At 49.0% G+C, this 23,826-nt stretch overlaps 1 protein-coding gene across 5 annotated transcripts in view; it reads left to right on the top strand.

Moving 5' to 3' along the window:
• herc1 (HECT and RLD domain containing E3 ubiquitin protein ligase family member 1) overlaps positions 1–23,826 on the top strand; it is a 133,087-nt gene that overhangs the window by 104,974 nt on the left and 4,287 nt on the right. For all 5 annotated transcript variants that reach the window (XM_056279427.1, XM_056279430.1, XM_056279429.1 and 2 more), the window contains exons 56-75: positions 1,541–1,671; positions 4,001–4,224; positions 5,341–5,461; positions 6,738–6,884; positions 8,377–8,478; positions 8,705–8,878; positions 10,640–10,939; positions 11,303–11,368; positions 11,521–11,646; positions 13,525–13,663; positions 16,143–16,324; positions 16,679–16,834; positions 17,054–17,176; positions 17,275–17,377; positions 17,574–17,743; positions 18,244–18,382; positions 18,778–18,947; positions 19,655–19,824; positions 20,216–20,381; positions 20,530–20,606. In XM_056279427.1, the coding sequence (XP_056135402.1) occupies positions 1,541–1,671; positions 4,001–4,224; positions 5,341–5,461; positions 6,738–6,884; positions 8,377–8,478; positions 8,705–8,878; positions 10,640–10,939; positions 11,303–11,368; positions 11,521–11,646; positions 13,525–13,663; positions 16,143–16,324; positions 16,679–16,834; positions 17,054–17,176; positions 17,275–17,377; positions 17,574–17,743; positions 18,244–18,382; positions 18,778–18,947; positions 19,655–19,824; positions 20,216–20,381; positions 20,530–20,606 (2,986 nt within the window). The remainder of the gene's footprint in view (positions 1–1,540; positions 1,672–4,000; positions 4,225–5,340; positions 5,462–6,737; positions 6,885–8,376; positions 8,479–8,704; positions 8,879–10,639; positions 10,940–11,302; positions 11,369–11,520; positions 11,647–13,524; positions 13,664–16,142; positions 16,325–16,678; positions 16,835–17,053; positions 17,177–17,274; positions 17,378–17,573; positions 17,744–18,243; positions 18,383–18,777; positions 18,948–19,654; positions 19,825–20,215; positions 20,382–20,529; positions 20,607–23,826) is intronic.

The following is a 23,826-nucleotide window of genomic DNA, read 5'->3' on the forward strand; positions in this document are numbered from 1 at the left end:
GCGTGTATCATCTTACTGCATGCTCAGTAATCCAGGTGAGGAAACCCCAGAGCATTGAATCGGTTCATCTGGACACAAGGTCTAGTGGGAGAAACGTTTCACCATCAGTCTCAGCTGCCTGCAGGTATCCCCGACCTCATAAACAGCACAGCTGCGGCACGACCGAAGCCAGAGATCATTTCATATGCAAATTGCTGTGACCATTAACTAGAGTTAAGGGCCACATGTACCATTCACAGAGGATTGGGGGATAGTTACAGTCATGGCATTGTAAGATGGCAACACATGTACTCTTAGCCCCCCCCCCCCCCCCCCCCCGGTTCAGGGATGGTCGTTCCCTCTTCACATAGATGGCCTCTTTGACTCCCCGTTCAAACCAGCGTTCCTCCCTACCAAGGATGAAGCAATGGAGGTAGTCTGTATGAGATTACAAAATGACCCCGCCCTTAGCAATAGGACCACTGACCAAGTGTGTCTGCTCTTGAAGCTTTGTCTTCAGTCCACGTACTTCACATACAGGGGGCAGTACTATAGACAGAAACATGGGTACGCTATGGGTTCCCCAGTTTCCCCTATAGTTCCCAACTTGTACATGGAGGAAGTGGAAAAGAGGGTTCTGATGTCGTATCCAGGGACGCCACCTATCCATTGGTTCAGATATGTGGACGACACCTGGGTTAAGATTAAATCTCAGGGCGTAGCACATTTCACCAACCACATTTACTCTGTGGACAGCCACATCATCTGCACCATCGAGCTGACAACGTCCCCACCGACACAGCGGCCGGGGAAGGGGGGAAATCCCACATTAAACAGGCCCTGGTTAAGTGTGGTTATCCTGACTGGGAGTTTGTCAAAGCCAGGAAGACGCCCAAACAGAGTACCAGCTGATCAGAGAGAGAAGGACAACAGCTTCCTAAGCGTAAACCAGCGATGATTCTGTATGTGGCGGGAGTTGAGACGCTGCGCCAGAAGTTGGTCCAGCCCAAGGATTGGATCCCCCGGCACAAGCAGAGCAGTGTAGTGTACGCTGTTAAGTGCCGGGAGGATTGCAATGAACTGCTCGTCAGGGAAACTAAACTGACCAAGAGGATGACACAACACAGGAGAACTAACATGTCAGGTCAGGACGCCACAGTCTACACCATCTGAACAGGGAGTCAAAGAGGCCATCTTGAAGAGCGAACGACCATCCCTGAACGGGGGAGGGAGAGAGGCTAAGAGTACATGTGTCGCCATCTTACAATGCTGTGTTTGCAACTATCCCCCAATCCTCTGTGAGTAGTACACATGACCATTTTAACTCTAGTTAATGGTCACGGCGATTTGGAAACGATCTCTGGTTTCGGTCATTATGGACCTGTGCTGTTCGTGAGGGTGGGGGTACCTGCAGCCAGCTGAGAGTGACGGTGTTACGTAGATGAGTGATGAAACGTTTCTCCCACTGCTGTTCGTGTCCAGATGAACCGGTTAAGCTCTCTGGGGGAGTTTGTTTCTGTCTGTCACTGTGGATGAACGAAAGCGTCTGTTTCCTGCCCAGTGGCGGTGATGCACATAGCGTGGTACAGTGAAGACAAGCCGTTTGCTGTTGGCTACGCTGATGGGAAGTTGCTTATAGGATCCATTGAGCCTCTAGAAAAAGCAGCCATCGTGGTCATTGATGCACACAAGGTACTGCAGCATTACACAATCACAGGAACCCATTCCTGTCTTCACATCCTGACACATCACAAAGCATTCTTATCTGTCATGGAACCCAGTCTGATGTTCAGATTGTACTTATCCCAGCTATCTGATTTTATTTTTCACATCTGTCAAAGGAACCAATTCTGATCTATTTCAGAACCGTTCTGATCATTCGCCGGTTTCAGAGCGGGACAAAAGTGTCGAATGAGAATCGACAAAACTGGACCGCACAGTTGTGGGGGGAAAAGTTCTATTATTTTGCTAAATGTGGTGATCCCAATTATTCATCGGGATTACTGGTCTCCATGTCAGGATACCACGTTATGGGGCGTCCGGGTGGCGTGGCGGTCTATTCCATTGCCTACCAACACGGGGTATCGCTGGTTCGAATCCTTGTGTTACCTCCGGCTGGTTGGGCATCCCTACAGACACAATTGGCCGTGTATGCGGGTGGGAAGCCGGATGTGGGGGTGTGCCCTGGTTGCTGCACTAGCGCCTCCCTCTGGTCGGTCGGAGTGCCTGTTCGGGGGGAAGGGGGAACTGGGGGGAATAGCGTGATCCTCCCACGTGCTACGTCCCCCTGGTGAAACTCCTCACTGTCAGGTGAAAAGAAGCGGCTGGTGACTCCACATGTATGGGAGGAGGCATGTGGTAGTCTGTAGCCCTCCTCGGATCGGCAGAGGGTGGAGCAGCGACCGGGACGGCTCGGAGGAGTGGGGTAATTGGTCAGATACAATTGGGGACAAGAAGGGGGATCCATCAGGTCAGAGAGCACTCGTGTGCAGGGTCCATAGTTAACACTCACCAGTCACCAAATGTGGGTAAATTTAGTCTTTGGCAAGTGAACGATGGAGACCGCCCGCCACTCTGGGCCGTACGAAACAACTGAAGTTCCTGCACTCACTGGTGAAGCTGCTGGCTTGCCGCCACTTCAGTCGGCTGTGTTTGTCGTGCGTGGTACGTAAACACATCAGTCATCACACCACACGATGTGTAGTAATGGTACTGGAGGTATTTGTTGTCACATGGGCAGCTGAAAGAAGTGCAGCTACATGGTGATTCACTGCGGGACTGGGAAGGAGAAAGAAACCGATGAATCTCAAGCCAAAGAGACCATGGCAACACAGCCGATGCGAGGGCTCCCTCCTCCTCTCACCCCCCCCCCACAAACACACACACACACACACCGTCCTCTAGCGGGAGACGAGAGGGAAAACCACTTTAGAGCGAACTGTGTGAAGAAGACTGGCCATGCTACTGCAGATTAAAACACATTAATATGACTCTGAAGTTATTACTGTTATACCTATAAAACACATTACTATGACTCTGAACTTATTACTGTTACTATTTTTACCTATTAATCCATCGTTTTATATTCTCACACTCCTTCATAAAGATCCTTCTTGCACTTAAAGGCAAATACACTGACGTTATTTATTATTTATGGGGATTTTGTTTCTCCCTTTTTCGCCCCGATTCTACTTGGCCAGTTACCCCACTCTTCCGAGCTGTCCCGGTCGCTGCTCCACCCCCTCTGCTGGTCTGGTGAGGGCTGCAGACTACCATATGCCTCCTCCCGTACATGTGGAGTCGCCAGCTGCTTCTTTTCACCTGACAGTGAGGAGTTTTACCAGGGGGATGTAGCGCGTGGGAGGATCACGCTATTCCCCCCAGTTCCCCCCCGGAGCAGGCGCGCTGACCGACCACAGCGACCTCCCGAACAGGCGCCCCGACCGACCATAGTGGGTATGTGTCCTGGTCACTAGTGCAGCGACTAGGACACATACCCACATCCAGCTTCCCACCCGCAGACACGGCCAATTGTGTCTGTAGGGACACCCGACCAGGCCGGAGGCAACATGGGGATTCGACCCAGCGATCCCCGTGTTGGTAGGCAACAGAATAGACTGCCACGCCTGCCGGATGCCCCCATACCACTGAACTTATTCATTCAAATGTGTTACACTTTAGTGTTGAAAGTAGTATTTCTGCATACAGTTAGTGTTACTACTGTTATTACTGCACACTACTGTAATATTGATTGAGGATCACATATCAGAGTGAGATGACACGCCAAATAGTAATGATAGCAAACTACAATATGAAAAGTCAGTTCATTCTTATTATCATTTTATTTTTGGCTGGTAGAAAATCTGTCTGGCCAGGTTGTGGACCCTGCGTGCGTGTGTGTGTGTAGAGGGTTAGGGTGCACGAATGTGTGCTTGCACTGTTAAAGTATGTTGGTGTGCAAGGTACCGACCAGGGTGTGGGGTGGTTTCACAGAACTTGGAACTGCTGTGTGTGCTTTCAGGAGTCCATTACCAGTATGAAGTGGAATCCTTGTGGTCAGATCCTGCTGACCTGTGCCAAAGAGGAGACGGTGAAGCTGTGGACCAGCTCTGAGTCCAACCCAGGTCCTGGTCCAGGTACCGGATGGCGCTGTCTGCAGAGCATCACCCACCCAGCCCCGGTGAATGGCGTGGCCTGGTGCCCTCTCCCTGGACACGGTGCCAAGCCCCTCAGCATGCTAGCCACGTAGGTTGACAGGAAATACAAACAGTACTAGCTGTCATTGGGCTTTGAGGGGCCAGATAGCATATTTTTGCCTGCTGTAGGAAGTTGTGTGAGTAGCTGTTAGCTGCACAGGAAGTCAGGGTGTGGGGAAACCTCCCGCCTAGCCTGCTGCCAGAGACCATTTGTCCAAAAATCACTGATGGAGGGAGGTATGCGCTGAAACGTTGGTTGAAAAAAGTGTGTCTTCTTCCTGGACGTCAGTTAGTGTTGCTGAATTCTCTCAAGCCTGTGTTTTTGTTTTTTTTTATATTAGTCAAGCACTGGCGGCACAGTGGTTATTACGGTCGCCTCACAGCAAGAAGGTCCTGGGTTCGAGCCCCGGGGTAGTCCAACCTTGGGGGTCGTCCCGGGTCGTCCTCTGTGTGGAGTTTGCATGTTCTCCCCGTGTCTGCATGGGTTTCCTCCGGGGGCTCCGGTTTCCTCCCACAGTCCAAAGACATGTAGGTCAGGTGAATTGGCCGTTCTAAATTGTCCCTAGTTGTTAATTTGTTGGCCCTGTGTGATAGTCTGGCAGCCTGTCCAGGGTGTCTCCCCACCTGCCGCCCAATGACTGCTGGGATAGGCTCCAGTCCAGCATCCCCGTGACCCCAACTGGGATAAGCGGCTTGGATAATGGATGGATGGATGGATGGATGGATGGATGGATAGATGGATGGATGGATAGTGAAGCAGCTTGGTGATTGGTGCAGTAGTGGTGGGACACCTTTCTTACTGTAGCTGCACAGTACACCAGTGTGTGATGAAACCACCTTCTCAACGTGCTGCCAAACATCATTGAGCCAAGCCAGGTCAGCATCCAGACGCTCACACACTGCATCACCACCTGGCTGCTGAACGCTGTTTTTCAGCATGCTTTGACAACTAGATGCTGTCTCGTCCATGTTTGTGTGAACAACTTGTTGGTAAAAACAAGTCTTCATCAGTTATAGGCTGACGGGTGGTGTGTGGGTTGATTGCTAACCTGCCGTGACATCTATTTCATCTATTTCTCATTTGAAAAAAGAAAGAAAAAAGGTTTTTCTGTGCACATGTGTGTGTGTGTGTGTGTGTGTGTGTGTGTGTGTGTGTGTGTTTCAGTTGTTGCCAGAACGGTCTGGTCTCTGTCTGGACGGTTCCTCAGGATGTGTCAAACTTCCCAGAGTCCAGTTCTTCAAGCCCAGAGGCGTGGTGGGAGACTGAACCTAAACCCAAGTTCAAGGTAAATCACACTCAAAATCACTGAGTCTGGGGCGTCCGGTTGGCGTGGTGGTCTATTCCATTGCCTGCCAACACAGGGATCACCGGTTCAAATCCCCGTGTCGCCTCCGGCTTGGTCGGGCATCCCTGCAGACGCAGTTGGGGCCATGTCTGCAGGTAGGAAGCTGGATGTGGGTATGTGGCCTGGTTGCTGCACTAGTGCCTCCTCTGGTCAGTTGGCGTGCCTGTTCAGGGGGGAGGGGGAACTAGGGGGAATAGCGTGATCCTCCAACACACTTGTCCTCCTGGTGAAACTCCACTATCAGGTGAAAAGCAGCAGCTGGTGACTCCACATGTAATGGAGGAGGCATGTGGTAGTCTGCAGCCCTCCTCTGATCAGCAGAAGGGGTGGAGCAGCGACAGGAATGGCTCGGAAGAGTAGTGTAATTGGCCGGATACAATTGGGGAGAAAAGGGGGGAAGGTGGATACATACTCACGTCCAGCTTCCCACCCGCAGACACGGCCAATTGTGTCTGTAGGGACGCCTGACCGAGCCAGAGGCAACACGGGGATTTGAACCGGTGATCTCCGTGTTGGTAGGCAACAGAATAGACCGCCACGCCTACCGGGTGCCCTTTTGTGTGTTTTTAATCCATCATTTGAACAACATCCTTACTCACTGAGTCCAGTGCCATATTTAATGTGTTGTGAGAATTCACCATGCGAAGCTGAAGTGAGTTCTGGAGCAGTGCAGGTGACTGTCCTTCTCTCACTCCGGAGGGGAAATAAGAGAATTTGGCCTTTAGGTTACCGTCAGCTCTGAGAATGCTTCAAGAGCAGGTAGAACTTCACAGGCTGATGAGGGAGCTGCGTAACAATCCCAGTCACCTCAACATTGATTCCAGAGTGTCCCAGTCTGATGCACTGGCAAAGCACCCCGCATAATCCTGTGTACGGGATGGGAAATTTCCAGAAGAAAAATTCCGACTTGGTGTTCAAATGTCTTCAGACCTCTGAGGGGGTCATCCACCAATCTATGTGTATTGTTTGGCAAAGATCCCAGGGAAGGGTTGTTTGTTGGGCCCAAGGGCACATGGGCAGGCACCTAAACAGGGAATCAAATAAATCTTCAGCTTGAAGAACTAAGCTGTCCTGCTGTCCAGGGAAGAGGAAGACATGACGGTTAGAACCACCAGGCTCCCAACCAGGACTGAGTCAAAGTTTACTCCCTGACCTGCTGTGTGTTTGTGTGTGTTTATCTTTCTGTGTGTGTGTGTGTGTTTGTATCATTTGACAGTCCTCCCGATGGCCAGAGGAGGGAGCTGTGTGTGTTTTCCAGCTGAAAGGTCACATGACCCCAGTGAGGACGGTGGTCTTCAGTCCTGATGGCCTCACCCTCGCCTCCGGAGGGGTGGGGGGCTTGATGAATATTTGGTCCCTGAGGGTAAAATATACACACAAAGTGACACACACTAACACCCAAACCCACACACACACACACATGAAGATGCATTCACACACATTCTGACACTCATGCTGATCTGCACTCTAACTCACATGGCATACATTTTAACAGAATGTATGTTCATAGAAACACACACATATGTGTGTTTTCCCATAACCACTGGTTGGCACGGTGGTCCAGTGGGTAGCGCTGTTGCCTCACAACAAGAAGGTCCTGGGTTCGAACCCCAGGCCGTCCCAGCTCCTTTCTGTGTGGAGTTTGCATGTTCTCCCCGCGTCTGCGTGGGTTTCCTCTGCGTGCTCCGGTTTCATCCCACCATCATAAAGACATGTATGTTAGGGTTAATACCCCTGCCTGTGCCCCTGAGCAAGGCAATGGAAAGAAGAACTGGAGTTGGTCCCCGGGTGCTGCAGCGGCCCCACTGCTCCTATACAATAGGATGGTTACATGCAGAGAACACATTCACTGTGAGAATAAAATGACAAACAATGTGGCTTTCACTTCTCATATATAGAATTCCACCTGAGATAAACATTGTGATGAAGACATAAGTCTTCATCACATAACTCAATATAACATAGTGTTATATATAGTGTTAATATGATGTTAAGATGTTATGTGATGAAGACATGAGTGTTCGTCACGTAACATATTAACATCATATTAATTGTAACATATGTTACAAGTAACATTGTAACATGTTGTTTTTTGTTTTCTTGACATTTTGTATCTGTCTAAGTGGGAGAGTACTGCTGGCGTCGTGTGTGGCTGCTGCTTTTCCCTCTCGTAGGCCCCCTTCCCCTGTCCGCGTTGTTTATCTGTTGTCTTGTTTCACCCCGTTTACTGTAAAGCAACTGAGTGTTAGAAAAGCGCTATATAAGTTTAACTTATTATTATGTTAACATCATGTAACAACAGTGGTTTACCGTCTCTCCCAATACCCCCCTACTCAAGTCATGATGGATGGGCGTCCGGGTAGCGTAGCGGTCTGTTCCGTTGCCTACCAACATGGGGATTGCTGGTTCGAATCCCCGTGTTACCTCCAACTTGGTCGGGCGTCCCTACAGACACAATTGGCCGTGTCTGACGGTGGGAAGCCGGATGTGTGTATGTGTCCTGGTCACTGCACTAGCGCCTCCTCTGGTCGGTCGGGGCGCCTGTTCGGGGGGGGAGGGGTAACATGGGGGAATAGCGTGATCCTCCCACGCGCTACGCCCCCCTGGTGAAACTCCTCACTGTCAAGTGAAAAGAAGCGGCTGGCGACTCCACATGTATGGGAGGAGGCATATGGTAGTCTGCAACCCTCCCCGGATTGGCAGAGGGGGTGGAGTGGTGACCGGGACAGCTCAGAAGAGTGGGGTAATTGGCCAAGTACAATTAGGGAGAAAAAGGGGGGGGAAAAGTCATGATGGATTTGTGTGTGCGTGTGTGCGTGTGTGTACGCATGTGATTTTGTGTTTGTGTCAAACAGGACAGCTCGGTGCTGCAGACTGTCGTAGCGGGATCAGGTGCCATACAATGCATCGTCTGGATTCCAGATGTGGGCGTAGCTGTCTGCTCCAACAGGTCAAAGGTAAGACAGCCCCCTCTGTCCAATCACAACCTTGTTACCGCCACCTCCGATTTTATACTTGTGGCCATTTCGGTCTCCTGTCAGTCCAGCCTGTCCAGTAGAGTACAGTCTAGCCTCTTTTCTTAAATAAAACTGGGATTTAGTTAACTACTACAAAAAAGTCTGCCTGTTTTGCGTGTTTGTGTCTCTGTGTGTATGCGTGTGTGGTGATGTGTGTCCTCCCCAGGACGTGCTGGTTGTGAACACTTCCACGGAGTTCATTACCTCTAACCATGTCCTGGCCACATGTCGCACTGCCCTGAAGAGACAGGGTGTGGTCGGCCTCAGCACAGCACCTTGCATGAAGGCCTTCCTGGAGAGGCTGCCCGTCATGCTGCAGGATCAGTACACCTACGAGAAGGTGTGGGGGGGGGGGGGTATCTGCGGTGCTCATGAGCATCTCCTTCTAAATTTAGCTCGTAAAACATTAAGTCAATTGCTGATTACGCACCCTGGAAAACCTGGAAATGTATAGAGTTCCAGCCGTGGACAATGCCAAGGAAATGATAGAATTCATTAAATGTTCTGGAAATATTATCGAGGTCATAGAAAATTGCAAGGTTAGACTATAAATTTATATTTCGACCTGTTCAGATGGTGTATTTTTTTTAGCCGCAGAAATTGAGATCAGTGCTGGAATTTTAGGGGGATGTTCAGTGACTAACTAAATCTTATATAATAATAATAACTTTATTTATATAGCACTTTTCTAAACAATGTTACAAAGAAATAAAACCAGAAAAGGCAAAAATAAGAATAAGACCAAATAAATAAGAGTAAAAATAAAAACAGTATGAATAAATAAAAACAAATGTCAAACATTTGTAAAAGCTTTCACAAAAAGAAAAGTTTTAAGATGAGATTTAAAAGAAGCTAGAGACTTGGTTTGTCTTAGTTGAATTGGAAGAGAGTTCCATAGTGTGGGGGCTCCAACAGCAAAAGCCTGATCACCCTTTGTGACAAACCAAGTGAGTACTAAAATTTTAAAATCAATACAAAATATAAAAGGGAGCCAGTGTAGGGAGGCAAGCACAGGAGTGATATGATCATGCCTCTTTGTCCCGGTAATGAGCCGAGCAGTGGCGTTTTGTACCAACTGCAGACGGTGGAGGGAGCCCTTGCTGATACCTGAGTAAAGCGCGTTGCAATAGTCAAGTTGAGAATAGATAAAAGCATGTACAACTTTTTGCAGATTGGTGATTGATAAAAATAACCTAATTTTAGAGATTACCCTGAGCTTGAGAAAACATGACTGAAAACCATGTTTGATTTGATTATCAAAACTGATGTTGGCATCGAAAATTACCCCAAGATTCCTAGCAGCCTGCTTAAGACTACCTGACAGACCACTAAGATTAGTACAAAAAGGGCTGACGGAATTTGGGGGACCGAACAAAATGACCTCAGAGTTATCATCATTAGATTTAAGAAAATTTTAGGAAATCTAGGATTTAATGTCAGAGAGGCAAGTTGTGAGGTTTGCTAGGGCGCTGGGCTCTGTGGGTTTTAGTGGCATGTATAACTGAGTATCAGCAGCATAAAAATGGTAAAACACATCATGATTTTGAATGACCTGGCCAAGAGGTAGCATGTATATATAGAAAACAGAAGGGTGCCCGGAACTGAGCCTTGAGGGACACAACAACTCAACAGCTCCTGTAGTCTGCCATCTTACACACTGTTTGCTCCTACTCGGTGAGAGTACGCACTCGTGAATACGAGCAAACGGCGCAGACTACAGGATCTGTCAGTAAACATCGTATACAGATGAACTCAGATGAGTCAACCTTCTTTGGTTTTCTTACCTGGATTATTGTGCATGCATCAAGACGCTCTGGGAAATAGTTTCTTAAGAAGAGGGGGCACCCGGATAAAATACTGTTGATATTGCCCATAATTAATATCTTCTTGTAACTGGGTAACTGCACATAAGCATACACAGATTGTATATATGATTTTTACATTAATGAGACTTTATTAACTTTGTTTTATTGTCCTTATATTTAAAATTTACATATTAATCTTACTTTTCTTCAGAATTTCATTTTTTAAAGCATCCGCAGTGTGGAACTGACAAATGACAAAGTTGAAAACTGAACTGCACTTCCTTTGTGTCCTACAGCCTCATGTGGTGTGTGGGGAGCAGCTGGTCCACAGCCCATACATGCAGTGCTTGTCCTCGCTGGCCGTTGGCCTTCACCTGGACCAGCTCCTGTGCCGCGCCCCTGTGCCCCCCCACCTCCGGCATATTCCTCTGGAGTCTGGCACGGCCGTCTGGAGCGCCAGTGAGTGGGCCTGGCTGGATTGCTTCTCTACCACGGTCAAGGCGGCAGAGGCCCTGGCGCGCGGTGCCACCTTCCCAGAATCCTTCTGTGTGCCAGACCTGGAGCCTGTACCCAAAGATGAAATGGCCCTGCTCATGGTAAGGGAGCATATAGTATGTATGAGCTGTGATACCAACAGCAGGAGATGCAGAGCTTTGAGAGTAGATTATGTCTGTGTCAGTGTGTTCACACTCATTAAACAGACTCTCGTGGTTAATTCAGAGTTCAATCACTGTGTTGTTACACGTATGATTCAGTTCGTTACACGTATGACCCTGTAGTGTATTATTACATTTATGATCCTCAATGTGATACATGTATGACCCAGTGGTGTATTACTTTATGATCTTCAGTGTGTTACATGTATGCTCATGCAGTGTTAGATGTTTCTGATGGGTGTTAACAGTTTCCATATACATGATAGTTCAGGTTGTAATGAGCAGTTTGTGTTATGTCTGCAGGATAACAGTAAGTGGGCATCTGGTATGGATGAACAGATCATGTCCTGGGCCACTTCCAGACCAGAGGTAAATACTTTAAGTCTGAATGAGATTTGTTACTAAAAGTATTTTTTTTAGCAGAAATGCTCTGTAGAAGTTATATCGATGTCAGCATTTTTGTTAATGGCTCTCTTAAATTTGTTTACTAGAAAACTCTTGGTCTGTGTGTGTGTTGGCAGGATTGGCACCTTGGAGGGAAGTGTGATGTGTATCTGTGGGGCGCCGGGCGTCACGGCCAGCTGGCAGAGGCTGGCAGAAACATCCTGGTACCAACCACTGCCCCATCCTTCTCCCAGGCCCAGCAGGTAACGTCCATACTCCCACCAGCAATGTGTAGGAAAATTCTGAAAAATTTACAGATTATCAAATCCAATGGCCCCCAAAGGCCTGGTTGTCTATTTATTTATTATTTATTTCTACACCGGAAGCGGTGTGGGAAGATGGCAGCACAAATTCACGTTTGCAGCAGCCTCACCCAGTACCGGTGTGGGAAGATGGCGGCGCGAACTTACATTTGCAGTGGCCTCACCCAGAACTGTCCATGCAGTATCTTTGTCCACGTCTGCGTCTGAGTTTGTTTTGTCTTTGTTTGATGGCTGGTAGAGCTGATGCTGGATCGGCTGGGAGAGCTTGGTCTGCTGCATCCTGTGGGCCCAGGGACCATGGCCCTGACTGGAGCTGCTCCCAAAGAGGTAACACCAAGGGCGGTCTGACAGGACGCAGAAGCAGGGCAGGCTAAGCTAACTGCTAGCCCATGCAGACCGACAGTTCCGATAACACCGAGTGTGGTCTGGCAGCGGCCTTCCCTAGAGGTGACTGTGTTTTAGTGTCGTCGTTTGGAGTGCGGGGAGGTGTGTTGAAGGTGTCTGGCTGGGAGAGCTGGCGTTGGATCGGCTGGGGGGAGAACAAACATGAGAAATAACACCAGCCAGGATAACTGTCGGAACTGCCGGTCCACATGGGTTAGATGTTAGCTTAGCCTGCCCCACTTCCGCGTCCTGTCAGACCACCCTCTGTGTTTCCTCTCGGGTGCAGCTCTGGTCAGGGCTGTGGTCCTTGGGTCTACAGGACGCAGCAGATCAAGCTCCCTCAGCCGATCCAACACCAGCTCTCCCAGTCAGACACCTTCAACACAGCTCCCCACACTCCACATGGATGACACTAAAAACACAGTCAAGGCTAGGCGAGGCCGAGTCCGTGGTGGTGTAGCGGTCTAAGCATCGGCTTTGTGTCGATGCAGTGGCCCACTAGGGACCGGGGTTCGCGCCTCGGTCTCGTCAGATCCGACTATGGCCGGACTCAATGAAGCAGCAATAATTGGCAACGCTGTCTTCGGGAGGGGGGCGGAGTCGGCTTGTGTTCGTCACATGAATGCGTCTCTGTGTGTTGGAAAAAGCAGTGGTTCAGCCTGGATTTGCCTTGTCACAGAAGTGGCGAGGCGACTCCTTTGAGGACTGCCGGCCAGAGAGATGCAGTTGGCGAACGCATGCAGTACAAGGGTGGGTGTTTGAATTAAAACAGGGAGCGATTGGCCACTAAATTGGGAGAAAAAGGGAAAAATCAGAAATGAATAAAGGCTAGGCGAGGCCGCCGCCAGACCACCCTCGGCGTTATCGGAACTGCCGGTCTGCATGGTTTAGCAGTTAGCTTAGCCTGCTCCGCTTCCGCATCCTGTCAGACCTTCCTCGGTGTTACCTCTTCGGGCACAGTTCCAGGCAGGGCTGTGGTCCCTGGGCCCACAGGACACAGTAGACCAAGCTCTCCCAGCCGATCCAGCGCCAGCTGTCCCAGCCATCAAACGAAGACAAACTTAAACACAGACGTGGACAAAGACGCTAAATGGACAGTACTGGCAAATGTGAATTTGCGCCGCCATCTTCCCACACTGGAACAGAACAATAGACATGGAAGAACAGATATGTGTCTTTATGTTAGATTTGAAGTAAACGATAGAGCATCAGCTGCTCTGGTGTCAGCAGGAAGACCATTCCAAACAAAAGTGGTGGGAAAACACTCTGCAAATGGCTGACTGCTCTACAGCTTCTACAATATCTGGACTGGATATTTGAAAGGACACATTAAAAGATATTCAGCAGCTCAGTAGTCAAGGTCCCCGGGGTTGTAAATGTAGCTTACCACTCCTTATTTACCCCACTTGTATTGCTGTGTGTGGTTTGGTCTAGGTGGTGTGTGGGCAGAACTGTACCTTCGTGATCCAGCCCAATGGGACAGTGTTGGCTTGCGGGGAGGGCAGCTATGGTCGGCTGGGTCAGGGCAACTCTGATGACTTGCACGTCTTAACCGTCATCTCAGCGCTGCAAGGTATGCCGCCGCATCCTACCTGTCAATCATGGCAGGTGGGCGTGTCACAACGAGAGCTTCTCTCTGTGGCACCACTGGCATGACACTCAACATCGTCTCTACCAGGGTTTGTTATTACAGAGTGAACGCATGGTGTCCTTCCCCTGTTGACATTTGGCAATGAGGTTAAGTGAATAAACACACAACAACTACACAACAACATAATTGTTCATTTTAGCGGTTAGTAAGAATTTCCTAAGAAAAATGATAGTGTTCATAGTGTTTTACGTCTTCATCATAGCAGCCAAATGAGGAAGAAGGTGGGTTGTGTTGAGTTTGAAAAAGTGAAGTTGTGTCTAACAAGTAGAACGAGCTACACAACATGGGGATCGCTGGTTCAAATCCCCGTGTTACCTCCGCCTTGGTCAGGTGTGTCTGCGGGTGGGAAGCCGGATGCGGGTATGTGTCCTGCTCGCCGCACTAGCGTCTCCTCTGGTCGGTCGGGGCGCCTGTTCAGAGGGGAGGGGGGAATAGTGTGATTCTCCCATGCGCTACATCCCCCTGGTGAAACGCCTCACTGTCAGGTGAAAAGAAGTGGCTGGTGACTCCACATGTATGGGAGGAGGCATGTGGTAGTCTGCAGCCCTCCCCGGATCAGCAGAGCGAGTGGAGCAGAGACCGGGATGGCTCAGAAGAGTGGGATAATTGGCCTGATACGATTGGGGAGCAAAAAGGGGGAAAAATCCAAATAAATAAATAAAAAATCCGGTTCAACCATGTTTCTTGGTTTGGTGGTGAGGAAGGTGCTTGGTGGTGAGGAAGGTGCTTGGTGGTGAGGAAGGTGTTTGGTGGTGGGGAAGGTGCTTGGTGGTGGGGAAGGTGCTTGGTGGTGAGGGAGATGTTTGGTGGTGAGGAAGGTGCTTGGTGGTGGGGAAGGTGCTTGGTGGTGGGGAAGGTGCTTGGTGGTGGGGAAGGTGTTGTGTGGTGGGGAAGGTGCTTGGTGGTGAGGGAGATGTTTGGTGGTGAGGAAGGTGCTTGGTGGTGGGGAAGGTGCTTGGTGGTGAGGAAGGTGTTTGGTGGTGGGGAAGGTGCTTGGTGGTGGGGAAGGTGCTTGGTGGTGAGGGAGATGTTTGGTGGTGAGGAAGGTGCTTGGTGGTGGGGAAGGTGCTTGGTGGTGGGGAAGGTGCTTGGTGGTGGGGAAGGGGTTGTGTGGTGAGGAAGGTGTTTGGTGGTGGGGAAGGTGCTTGGTGGTGAGGGAGATGTTTGGTGGTGAGGAAGGTGCTTGGTGGTGGGGAAGGTGCTTGGTGGTGGGGAAGTTTTTTGGTGGTGGGGAAGGTGCTTGGTGGTGAGAAAGGTGCTTGTTTGTTGGGAAGGTGTTTGGTGGTGAGGAAGGTGCTTGGTGGTAGGGAAGGTGATTGGTGGTGGGGAAGATGTTTGGTGGTGGGAAAGGTGCTTGGTGGTGAGGAATGTGCTTGTTTGTGGGGAAGGTGTTTGGTGGTGAGGAAGTTTTTTGGTGGTGGGGAAGGTGCTTGGTGGTGAGAAAGGTGCTTGTTTGTGGGGAAGGTGTTTGGTGGTGGGGAAGGTGCTTGGTGGTGAGGAAGGTGCTTGGTGGTGGGGAAGGTGCTTGGTGGTGAGGAAGGTGCTTGGTGGTGGGGAAGGTGATTGGTGGTGAGAAAGGTGCTTGTTGGTGGGGAAGGTGTTTGGTGGTGAGGAAGGTGCTTGGTGGTGGGGAAGATGTTTGGTGGTGAGGAAGGTGTTTGGTGGTGGGGAAGATGTTTGGTGGTGAGGAAGGTGTTTGGTGGTGGGGAAGGTGTTTGGTGGTGGGGAAGATGTTTGGTGGTGGGGAAGGTGCTTGGTGGTGAGGAAGGTGTTTGGTGGTGAGGAAGGTGCTTGGGGGTAGGGAAGGTGATTGGTGGTGAGGAAGGTGCTTGGTGGTGAGGAAGGTGCTTGGTGGTGAGGAAGGTGCTTGGTGGTAGGGAAGGTGATTGGTGGTGGGGAAGATGTTTTGTGGTGAGGAAGGTGCTTGGTGGTAGGGAAGGTGTTTGGTGGTGGGGAAGGTTCTTGGTGGTGAGGAAGGTGCTTGGTGGTGAGGAAGGTGCTTGGTGGTGAGGAAGGTGCTTGGTGGTAGGGAAGGTGATTGGTGGTGGGGAAGATGTTTGGTGGTAGGGAAGGCGTTGTGTGGTGAGGAAGGTGTTTGGTGATGGGGAAGGTGTTGGGTGGTGAGGAAGGTGCTTGGTGGTGAGGAAGGTGCTTGGTGGTGAGGAAGGTGCTTGGTGGTGAGGAAAGTGTTTGGTGATGAGGAAGGTGTTGGGTGGTGAGGAAGGTGTTTAGTTGTTAGGAAGGTACTGACACAACAACACTGCTGACTCATGTTGAATTTCACTTTGAATTGAGTTCAGACGACACTCATCTTCCCACCGTCTGCATGAGAGACAGTTCATCTAAAACCCTGATCTCTTCGTGGTTGTATTGTCTTACAGCTGACCTCTCTTTCATCCAGGTTTCGTGGTGACCCAGCTGGTGACATCATGCGGCAGTGACGGCCATTCGATGGCGCTGACGGAGAGCGGCGAGGTGTTCAGCTGGGGGGACGGAGACTACGGTAAACTGGGCCACGGCAACAGTGACCGTCAGCGCCGACCCAGGCAAATAGAGGCACTGCAGGGAGAGGAGGTGGTGCAGGTTCGTCTGGAACTGCTACACACCCACACACACACACACGAGAGGGATCACAGTGTGAACACATCACTGGATGTTAGAACCGATCATGGTTCTGTACAGTCAGGAACTGGTTGTATTTGAAATGGTGTGCTACCTCTGTTAACCTCGCATTGCCATTGCCATAATTCAGGCTCATATTCATTCATCTCACATAAAGCCCACCACAGCAGCCTCTTATGTATGCAGGCATACAAAGAACGTTTCATTTGATGGATGGATGGATGGATGGATGGATGGATGGATGGATGGATGGATGGATGGATGGGTAACATAGTGCCAAGCTTTAGAGAGTGTTTCTCCTCCCCTGCTCTCCAGATGTCGTGTGGATTCAAACACTCTGCAGTGGTGACTGCAGATGGGAAGCTGTTCACCTTTGGAAATGGTGACTACGGCAGGCTGGGTCTGGGCAACACCTCCAACAAGAAGCTACCAGAGAAGGTGACCGCCCTGGAGGGTTACCAGGTTGGACAGGTAGGGCACCTGAAGAAAATAAACACTTCATGTATTAGAAACTCTCACTGGGGCGGCACGGTGGCACAGTCCTGGGTTCGAGCCCAGGGTTCGAGAAACTCTCATTGTGAGCGTGGGTTTGAAGAGCCACTACAATTAAAAATAGATCACAGTCAACCCGTTGTTGTCAAGGTAACAAACTGTAGAGAGTTTAAAACTACACCCCCCCCCCCCCCCCAGGTGGCCTGTGGTCTGAACCACACACTGGCAGTGTCGGCGGATGGAACGATGGTGTGGGCGTTTGGAGATGGAGATTATGGAAAACTGGGACTAGGGAACTCCACGGCCAAGTCTTCCCCTCAGGTCTGCACTGTGGTGTCTCACAGCATTTTACACGCAAACCCTGTGGTTTTGTTACCCGTGACCTTGTGTTAATGTGTTGCTTATTCTTTTCATCCTAGAAAGTGGACGTCCTTTGTGGAATTGGGATTAAAAAAGTGGCCTGTGGGACCCAGTTTTCTGTGGCTTTAACCAAAGATGGAAATGTGTTTACATTTGGCCAAGGTGATAACGATAAGTACGGTCGTTAGACTGGTGTTCACTGCTGAAGATAAACAGTTCTGTCTAGGACTTGTTCAGCTCTCTTTACAAACTGGAGTAATAAAGACACGAGTGCTCCTCTGTTAACCCTATAGCTGTTTGCGGAGTCATCAGTCAGACTCTCTCTGTATCTCTCTCTCTCTCTCTCTCCTGTCTACAGATCGTCTGATTGGTTTACCAGAAGGGCGTGCAAGGAACCATAACCGGCCCCAGCAGGTTCCCTCGCTGGCAGGAATCTTCATCCAGGACATTGCTGTGGGAGCAGAACACACGCTGGTCCTGTCCGCCACCGGGGACGTCTACACCTGGGGCAGCAACTCGGAGGGACAGGTTGTGTACACACACAAATAAAAACATTAACACATACAAAAAAAACCACATACAGGGGCATCCGGGGAGCGTAGCGGTCTATTCCGGTGCCTACCAACACAGGGATCGCCAGGTCGAATCCCTGTGTTACCTCCAGCTATGTCGGGCGTCCCTACGGGCACAATTGGCCGTGTCTGCTGGTCGGAAGCTGGATGCGGGTATGTGTCCTGGTCACTGCACTAGCGCCTCCTGTCTTTCGATCAGTGCCACTGTCTCCAAACCATATATGTAACACAGCTGGTCTCACAAAAACAATCTTGTAAACCTTCCCTTTAACTGTTGCTGGTACCCTTCTGTCACAAATCACTCCTGACACTCTTCTCCACCCACTCCACCCTGCCTGCACTCTCTTCTTTACCTCTCCTCAGCACTCCCCATTACTTTGGACAGTTGACCCCAAGTATTGAAACTCTTTTTTTCTTTAAAGTGGATTGATTGTAAATGTGCGTGTGTATTCATAGCTTGGTCTGGGCCACACCAACCATGTGAGAGAGCCCACACTGGTGATGGCGCTGCAGGGAAAGAACATCAACCAGATCTCTGCTGGTCGCTGCCACAGCTCAGCCTGGACCGCCCCGTCTGTACCTCCCAGAGCACCAGGTCATTCACACACATACTCGCATACGTGATGAGCTTCCTCTGTCGTTCGGTTGACGGTTTCGCAGAGAGGAAAACAGCTCTTGTGCCTATTGAAGAGAGTTTAAGTGAAACTCAAACCCACACCGCCTAAGTACAGATTCAAAAGAAACACAGTATACAGGCCTATAACGTTGCTAGATTCTTCATTGTCAAAATACAATAAAACTTTATTTTGAGGAAAAGAACGTAGTAGTAATGCACAGTAGACAAGCAGGCAGGTGAAGAGGCTCAAGAGAGTGAAGGTGCTTTATGAAGTGGGACTTGGACCTGGATAACAGCAGAGGTTCTGATTCCTAACTCCATCTTCAATATCTCCGTCTGTCTGTCTGTGTGTTTCTCCTTGTCGCCCCCTTCAGGTTCGTCAGTGCCTTTGCAGCTGGGTCTTCCTGTAGTGGTTCCTCCTCAGTACAGCGGTCTGAAGGAGGTCAGCATTGATGCGGTGAGGGCTCGTCTGAGGGTCCTCTACCACTTCTCTGACCTGATGTACTCCTCCTGGAGGCTGCTTAATCTGAGTCCTAATAACCAGGTACAAACACACACTGTACACACCTGACACCTTCAGACCAGTTGTTTCCCACACACCCTGGGCTCACTCTGTACTGTGCAGTTGTTTCAGATATTGTATGGTGTGTGTCAGTAACTGTGTGAGACCGGTGAATGGAAGTGAGATTCAGTGAAATAAAGGTATGGTCTGTCTGGTGGTGATAACATTTCCTTTGCCAGTGAGCTCGTTTGTTCATGTCTCCGCAGACAACAATCCTTTATTAATTCACTCTATAACAACTGGCGGCACGGTGGCGCAGTGGTTAGCGCGTTTCCTCACAGCTAGAAGGTCCTGGGTTCGAGCCCCTGGGTAGTCCAACCTTGGGGGTCATCCCGGGTCGTCCTCTGTCTGGAGTTTGCATGTTCTCCCCGTGTCTGCGTGGGTTTCCTCCGGGTGCTCTGGTTTCCTCCCACAGTCCAAAAGACATGTAGGTCAGGTGACTCAGCCGTACTAAATTGCCCCTAGGTGTGAATGAGTGTGTGTGTGTGTGTGTGTTGGCCCTGTGTGATGGCCTGGCAGCCTGTCCAGGGTGTTTCCCCGCCTGCTGCCCAGTGACTGCTGGGATAGGCTCCAGCATCCCCGCGACCCTGAGAGCAGGATAAGCGATTCGGATAATGGATGGATAACAACTGTTCCAGCCAGAAGCTGTATATTGATGGTAAATATGGTTTTTGACGTTGTTCTTCCAGAGCTGTGCTTCCCACTACAACGCTGGCACATGGGGTATTGTTCAAGGTCAACTGAGGCCCTTGTTGGCCCCCAGGGTCTACACTTTGCCCATGGTACGCTCCATAGGAAAGACCATGGTGCAAGGCAAGAACTATGGCCCCCAGATCACCGTGAAGAGAATCTCCACACGGTCAGCCTGCGTCCGCTCTGTGTGTTTGTGCTCATGTAGTCGGTGTGCATGTTGCGTTCATGTTGGTTAGTACTCAGCTGAAACAAAAGGCACATCGTTAACCAGGGAAAGATTGTTAAAGTTAGCGGGTTAGCTTGCTAATGAGTCCTTCTAAAGAGTCGTCCTCTCTGTGTTCTGTCTGCTGTAGCTTACAGACTCACTAAACAAAGTCAATACAGCTGTCACGTCACTGAATAGGGGCACTGAGAACGAGACTAACATGAAGCTATAAAACTGAATTCAACATTTCATGTCATGTTGAAACATGTCTTGATTCAGTTGTCAGTATGTACATACTCATTTGACTGTCAAAAAGCTTAAAAACTTATATTTTAACTCACTCCCTCTCCAGGGGCAGGAAATGTAAGCCCATCTTTGTGCAGATCGCACGTCAAGTCGTGAAGCTGAATGCCTCGGACCTGCGGCTTCCCTCCAGGGCCTGGAAGGTGAAGCTAGTAGGGGAGGGAGCGGACGATGCAGGTGGGGTGTTTGATGACACCATCACAGAGATGTGCCAGGTATGGACCACCAGATGGAGTCCTCAACCAGACCAGACGAAACCAAACCATTCCCTTTGTGTTGCTAGAACGAGTTAGTGTGAGCTGCATGTTCTTGTGAAACTAATGGTCTGTGTGTGTGTGTGTGTGTGTGTGTGTGTGTGTGTAGGAGTTGGAAACAGGAGTTGTAGACCTCCTCATCCCTTCCCCCAATGCCACAGCCGAGGTCGGCTACAACAGAGACAGGTGAGGGGGAAACAGACCTGTCCAGTAGAAACACAACATATCTCTCTCTGCCAGGCTACCGATTGTGTTTGGTTGTGTGTGTCAAGGGGTGTGGCGTGCAGGGTCTCTCTGCTGCTTATCTCACAAAATATTGGACATTATCAGCCAAAAATATTTAGTGTGCAGGTATGACTGTTTGATGTATAGAACCACCGTGGCTGCTACGATTAAGACCTTCGAAAAACACCTGTTCTTGCTATCAGCGCTCCCTCTCTTCATTCAGTCTCTAGCTCGCTCGACCAACACTGCTTTCCACCGCTGCCTGCTCTGAGTCAACTGCACATGCACAGCTCACAGCAATAGTGTCAAAACCAAAACGTTATGTATGCAGTATGCGGGTATGAGTCTTGAAAATAAACGGGAAGTCGGTTGTATTTCACAAGCCAACACAGGAAAACTGGAGGAACCAAAAATAGTTCACCTTATTCACCTCGGCACCATGCAGTAGTGCCATAGTCTCCACTGATAAAACTCCGCTATAAAAATTTGGGCGGCATGGTGATGCAGTGGTTAGCTCTGTCACCTCACAGCAAGAAGGTCCTGGGTTCAAAACCCGGAGTTGTTGAACCTTGGGCGTCCTCTGTGTGGAGTCTGTGTGTTCTCCCCGTGTCTGCGGTGGGTTTTCTCCAGGTGCTCCAGTTTCCCCCACCATCAAAAAAGACATGCATGTTAGGGTTAGTACTGTCTGTGCCCTTGACCAAGGCATGGCAAGACGAACTGGAGTTGGTCCCTGGGTACTGCACAGCAGCTGCCCACTGCTCCTAGGATTTTAGAAATTAGCAGAAGCACCTTGAAGTCTGATGTAAACATCAATAGGAAGCGAATGAATGGAGGCAAGAATTAGTGTAATATGGTCAAATTTTCTAGATTTAGTTAAGATTCTAGCAGCAGCATTTTGAACCATCTGAAGACTTTCAGTACTAGCATGTGGCAGACCTGAAAACGGAACATTACAATAATCAAGTCTGGATGAAACAAATGCATGTATTAGAGTCTCTGTTTCAGCCATAGACAGGAAAGACCGAATGTTAGCTATGTTATGTAAGCGAAAAAAGGCAGTCTTGGTGATTTCTTTAATGTGTTTATCAAAGGAAAGGCTGGGATCAAACATAACACCAAGATTTTTAGCTGCCACATTTTGTGAAATCAGTTTCACATAGTTGTCGATTGTTATTTTATCCAATTGTACTTGGCTAATTACCCCCCTCTTTCGAGCCGTCCCGGTCACTGCTCCAGCTACTCTTTCAATCCGGGGAGGGCTGCAGACTACCACATGCCACCTCCAATACATGGGGAGTCGCCAGCTGCTTCTTTTCACCTGACAGTGAGGCGTTTCGTCAGGAGTTCACCCTTCCCACTGAACAGGCGCCCCAGCTGACCAGAGAAGGCGCTAGTACAGTGACCAGGACACAAACCCACATCCGGTTTCCCACCCACAGACATGGCCAATAGTGTCTGTAGGGACACCCTACCGAGACGGAGGTAACAACGGGGATTCGAACCGGTGATCCCCGTGTTGGTAGTCAACGGAATAGACCGCTACACCGCCCAGATGCCCTTTCTTATTGTTATTTGATCAAACTGGTGTCTGTGTCTAGCAGGGCCAACGGCCAGCATCTGTTTTGTCCGAATTTAAAAGCAGGAAATTTAGTGACATCCCATTTCTCACAGCAGCCAAGCAGGCCTCTGAATTAGTCATTTGAGTATGATCATCAGCTCTTATAGGCACATACAGCTGAGTATCATCCGCATAGCAATGGAAATTTATTCCATAACTGCATATAATTGGCCAAAAGGTGAAATATAAAGAGAGAAAAGTAGAGGGCCAAAAACTGAGCCCTGAGGTGTGCCATATTTAACATCAGAGAATTTTGATATAATATTATTATAGCAGACACAACGTGTTCTTCCCGATAAGTAGGACTTAAGCCAAGAGAGAGCTAAGCCAGAGACACCAAATTACATTTATTCTGTCTAATAGTATACAGTGATTAATGGTGGCATTGAGGTCCAGTAGTAGAAACACAGAAGTGGAATCAGAGTCCATAGCTAGTAGAAGATTGTTCACCACTCTGGTCAGAGCAGTTTCAGTGGAGTGACAGGCCCTGAAAGCCAATTGAAAGGGTCATATAGATAGTTTTCTTCTATATGGGTTGAAAGTTGTTGATACACAACTCTCTCTAGTACTTTAGAAAAGAATGGAAGATTAGAGACTGGTCGATGGTTATTAAGAGACCCAGCATCAAGTTGTAGATTTTAAGGTAGAGGTTTGACCACAGCTGTTTTAAAACTGCTGGGAACAATGCCAGTAGTAATTAACAATGTCTACCATTGTAGGGCCCAGGAAAGACCAGAGGTCTTTAAAAAGTTTTGCTGGTAAGGGGTCAAAGTAGGCAAGTAGTTGGTTTAGAAGCTGACACGAACTTAATCAAAGTATCAAGGGAGATAGTCTCAAAAGCTGTAATAACTGGGACTATCAGTGACTCATTGTATATATATGAATTTGGTAAGACAGGATCTGCAGGAGTAGCTGGAGTGGAAGAACTAATTTTGTTTATGATCTCATCAACCTTCTTGCAGAAAAAGTGCAGAAACTCATGGGCCATGAATGGGGAGCAGCTAATAGACAGCTACTTTCTAGTAAATTTAGATAGTGTCGAAGAGAAATCTGGGGTTATGTTTATTAGTAATAATTTAGAGTTATTATAATTTTCGGAACTTTTTGTATCACTTTGTCCCTGACCGGTTACCTTATAACATTGAGAAAAACAAAGCAGTTTCATACCTTCTCAAAGTGGTCATTACCCCCAAAATGACAATTCTCTCATTACCTGTTCACCCTCATACCAGTTGAAACCTGGATTAGTGTTCTCTTTCCATACAACACTGAATGTTTCAACCAACAAAATGCCAGAGCGGCTTTCTTCCAAACAATCGCAGTGAACAGCAGCCAAGTCATTCGCCAAAAACCTAGTTTGTTAGCAAAAGTGGGAAAAAAAAGTACTCCAAACGGCTGATGCAACACAAATCAAGTTTTGTGAAAACATACGATTGATCTGTGAGTGGAAAAGACCAAAATTTAAACCATTATTTTCTATAAATGTTCCTTCCGCCCTTTCTTTCACAATATTCATGTTTCCACATTTGTGTTGGCACATTCATGTTCCCCACGAAAACTCAA

The sequence above is a fragment of the Lampris incognitus genome, chromosome 4, assembly GCF_029633865.1.
Source record: "Lampris incognitus isolate fLamInc1 chromosome 4, fLamInc1.hap2, whole genome shotgun sequence".
Classification (NCBI taxonomy): domain Eukaryota; kingdom Metazoa; phylum Chordata; class Actinopteri; order Lampriformes; family Lampridae; genus Lampris; species Lampris incognitus.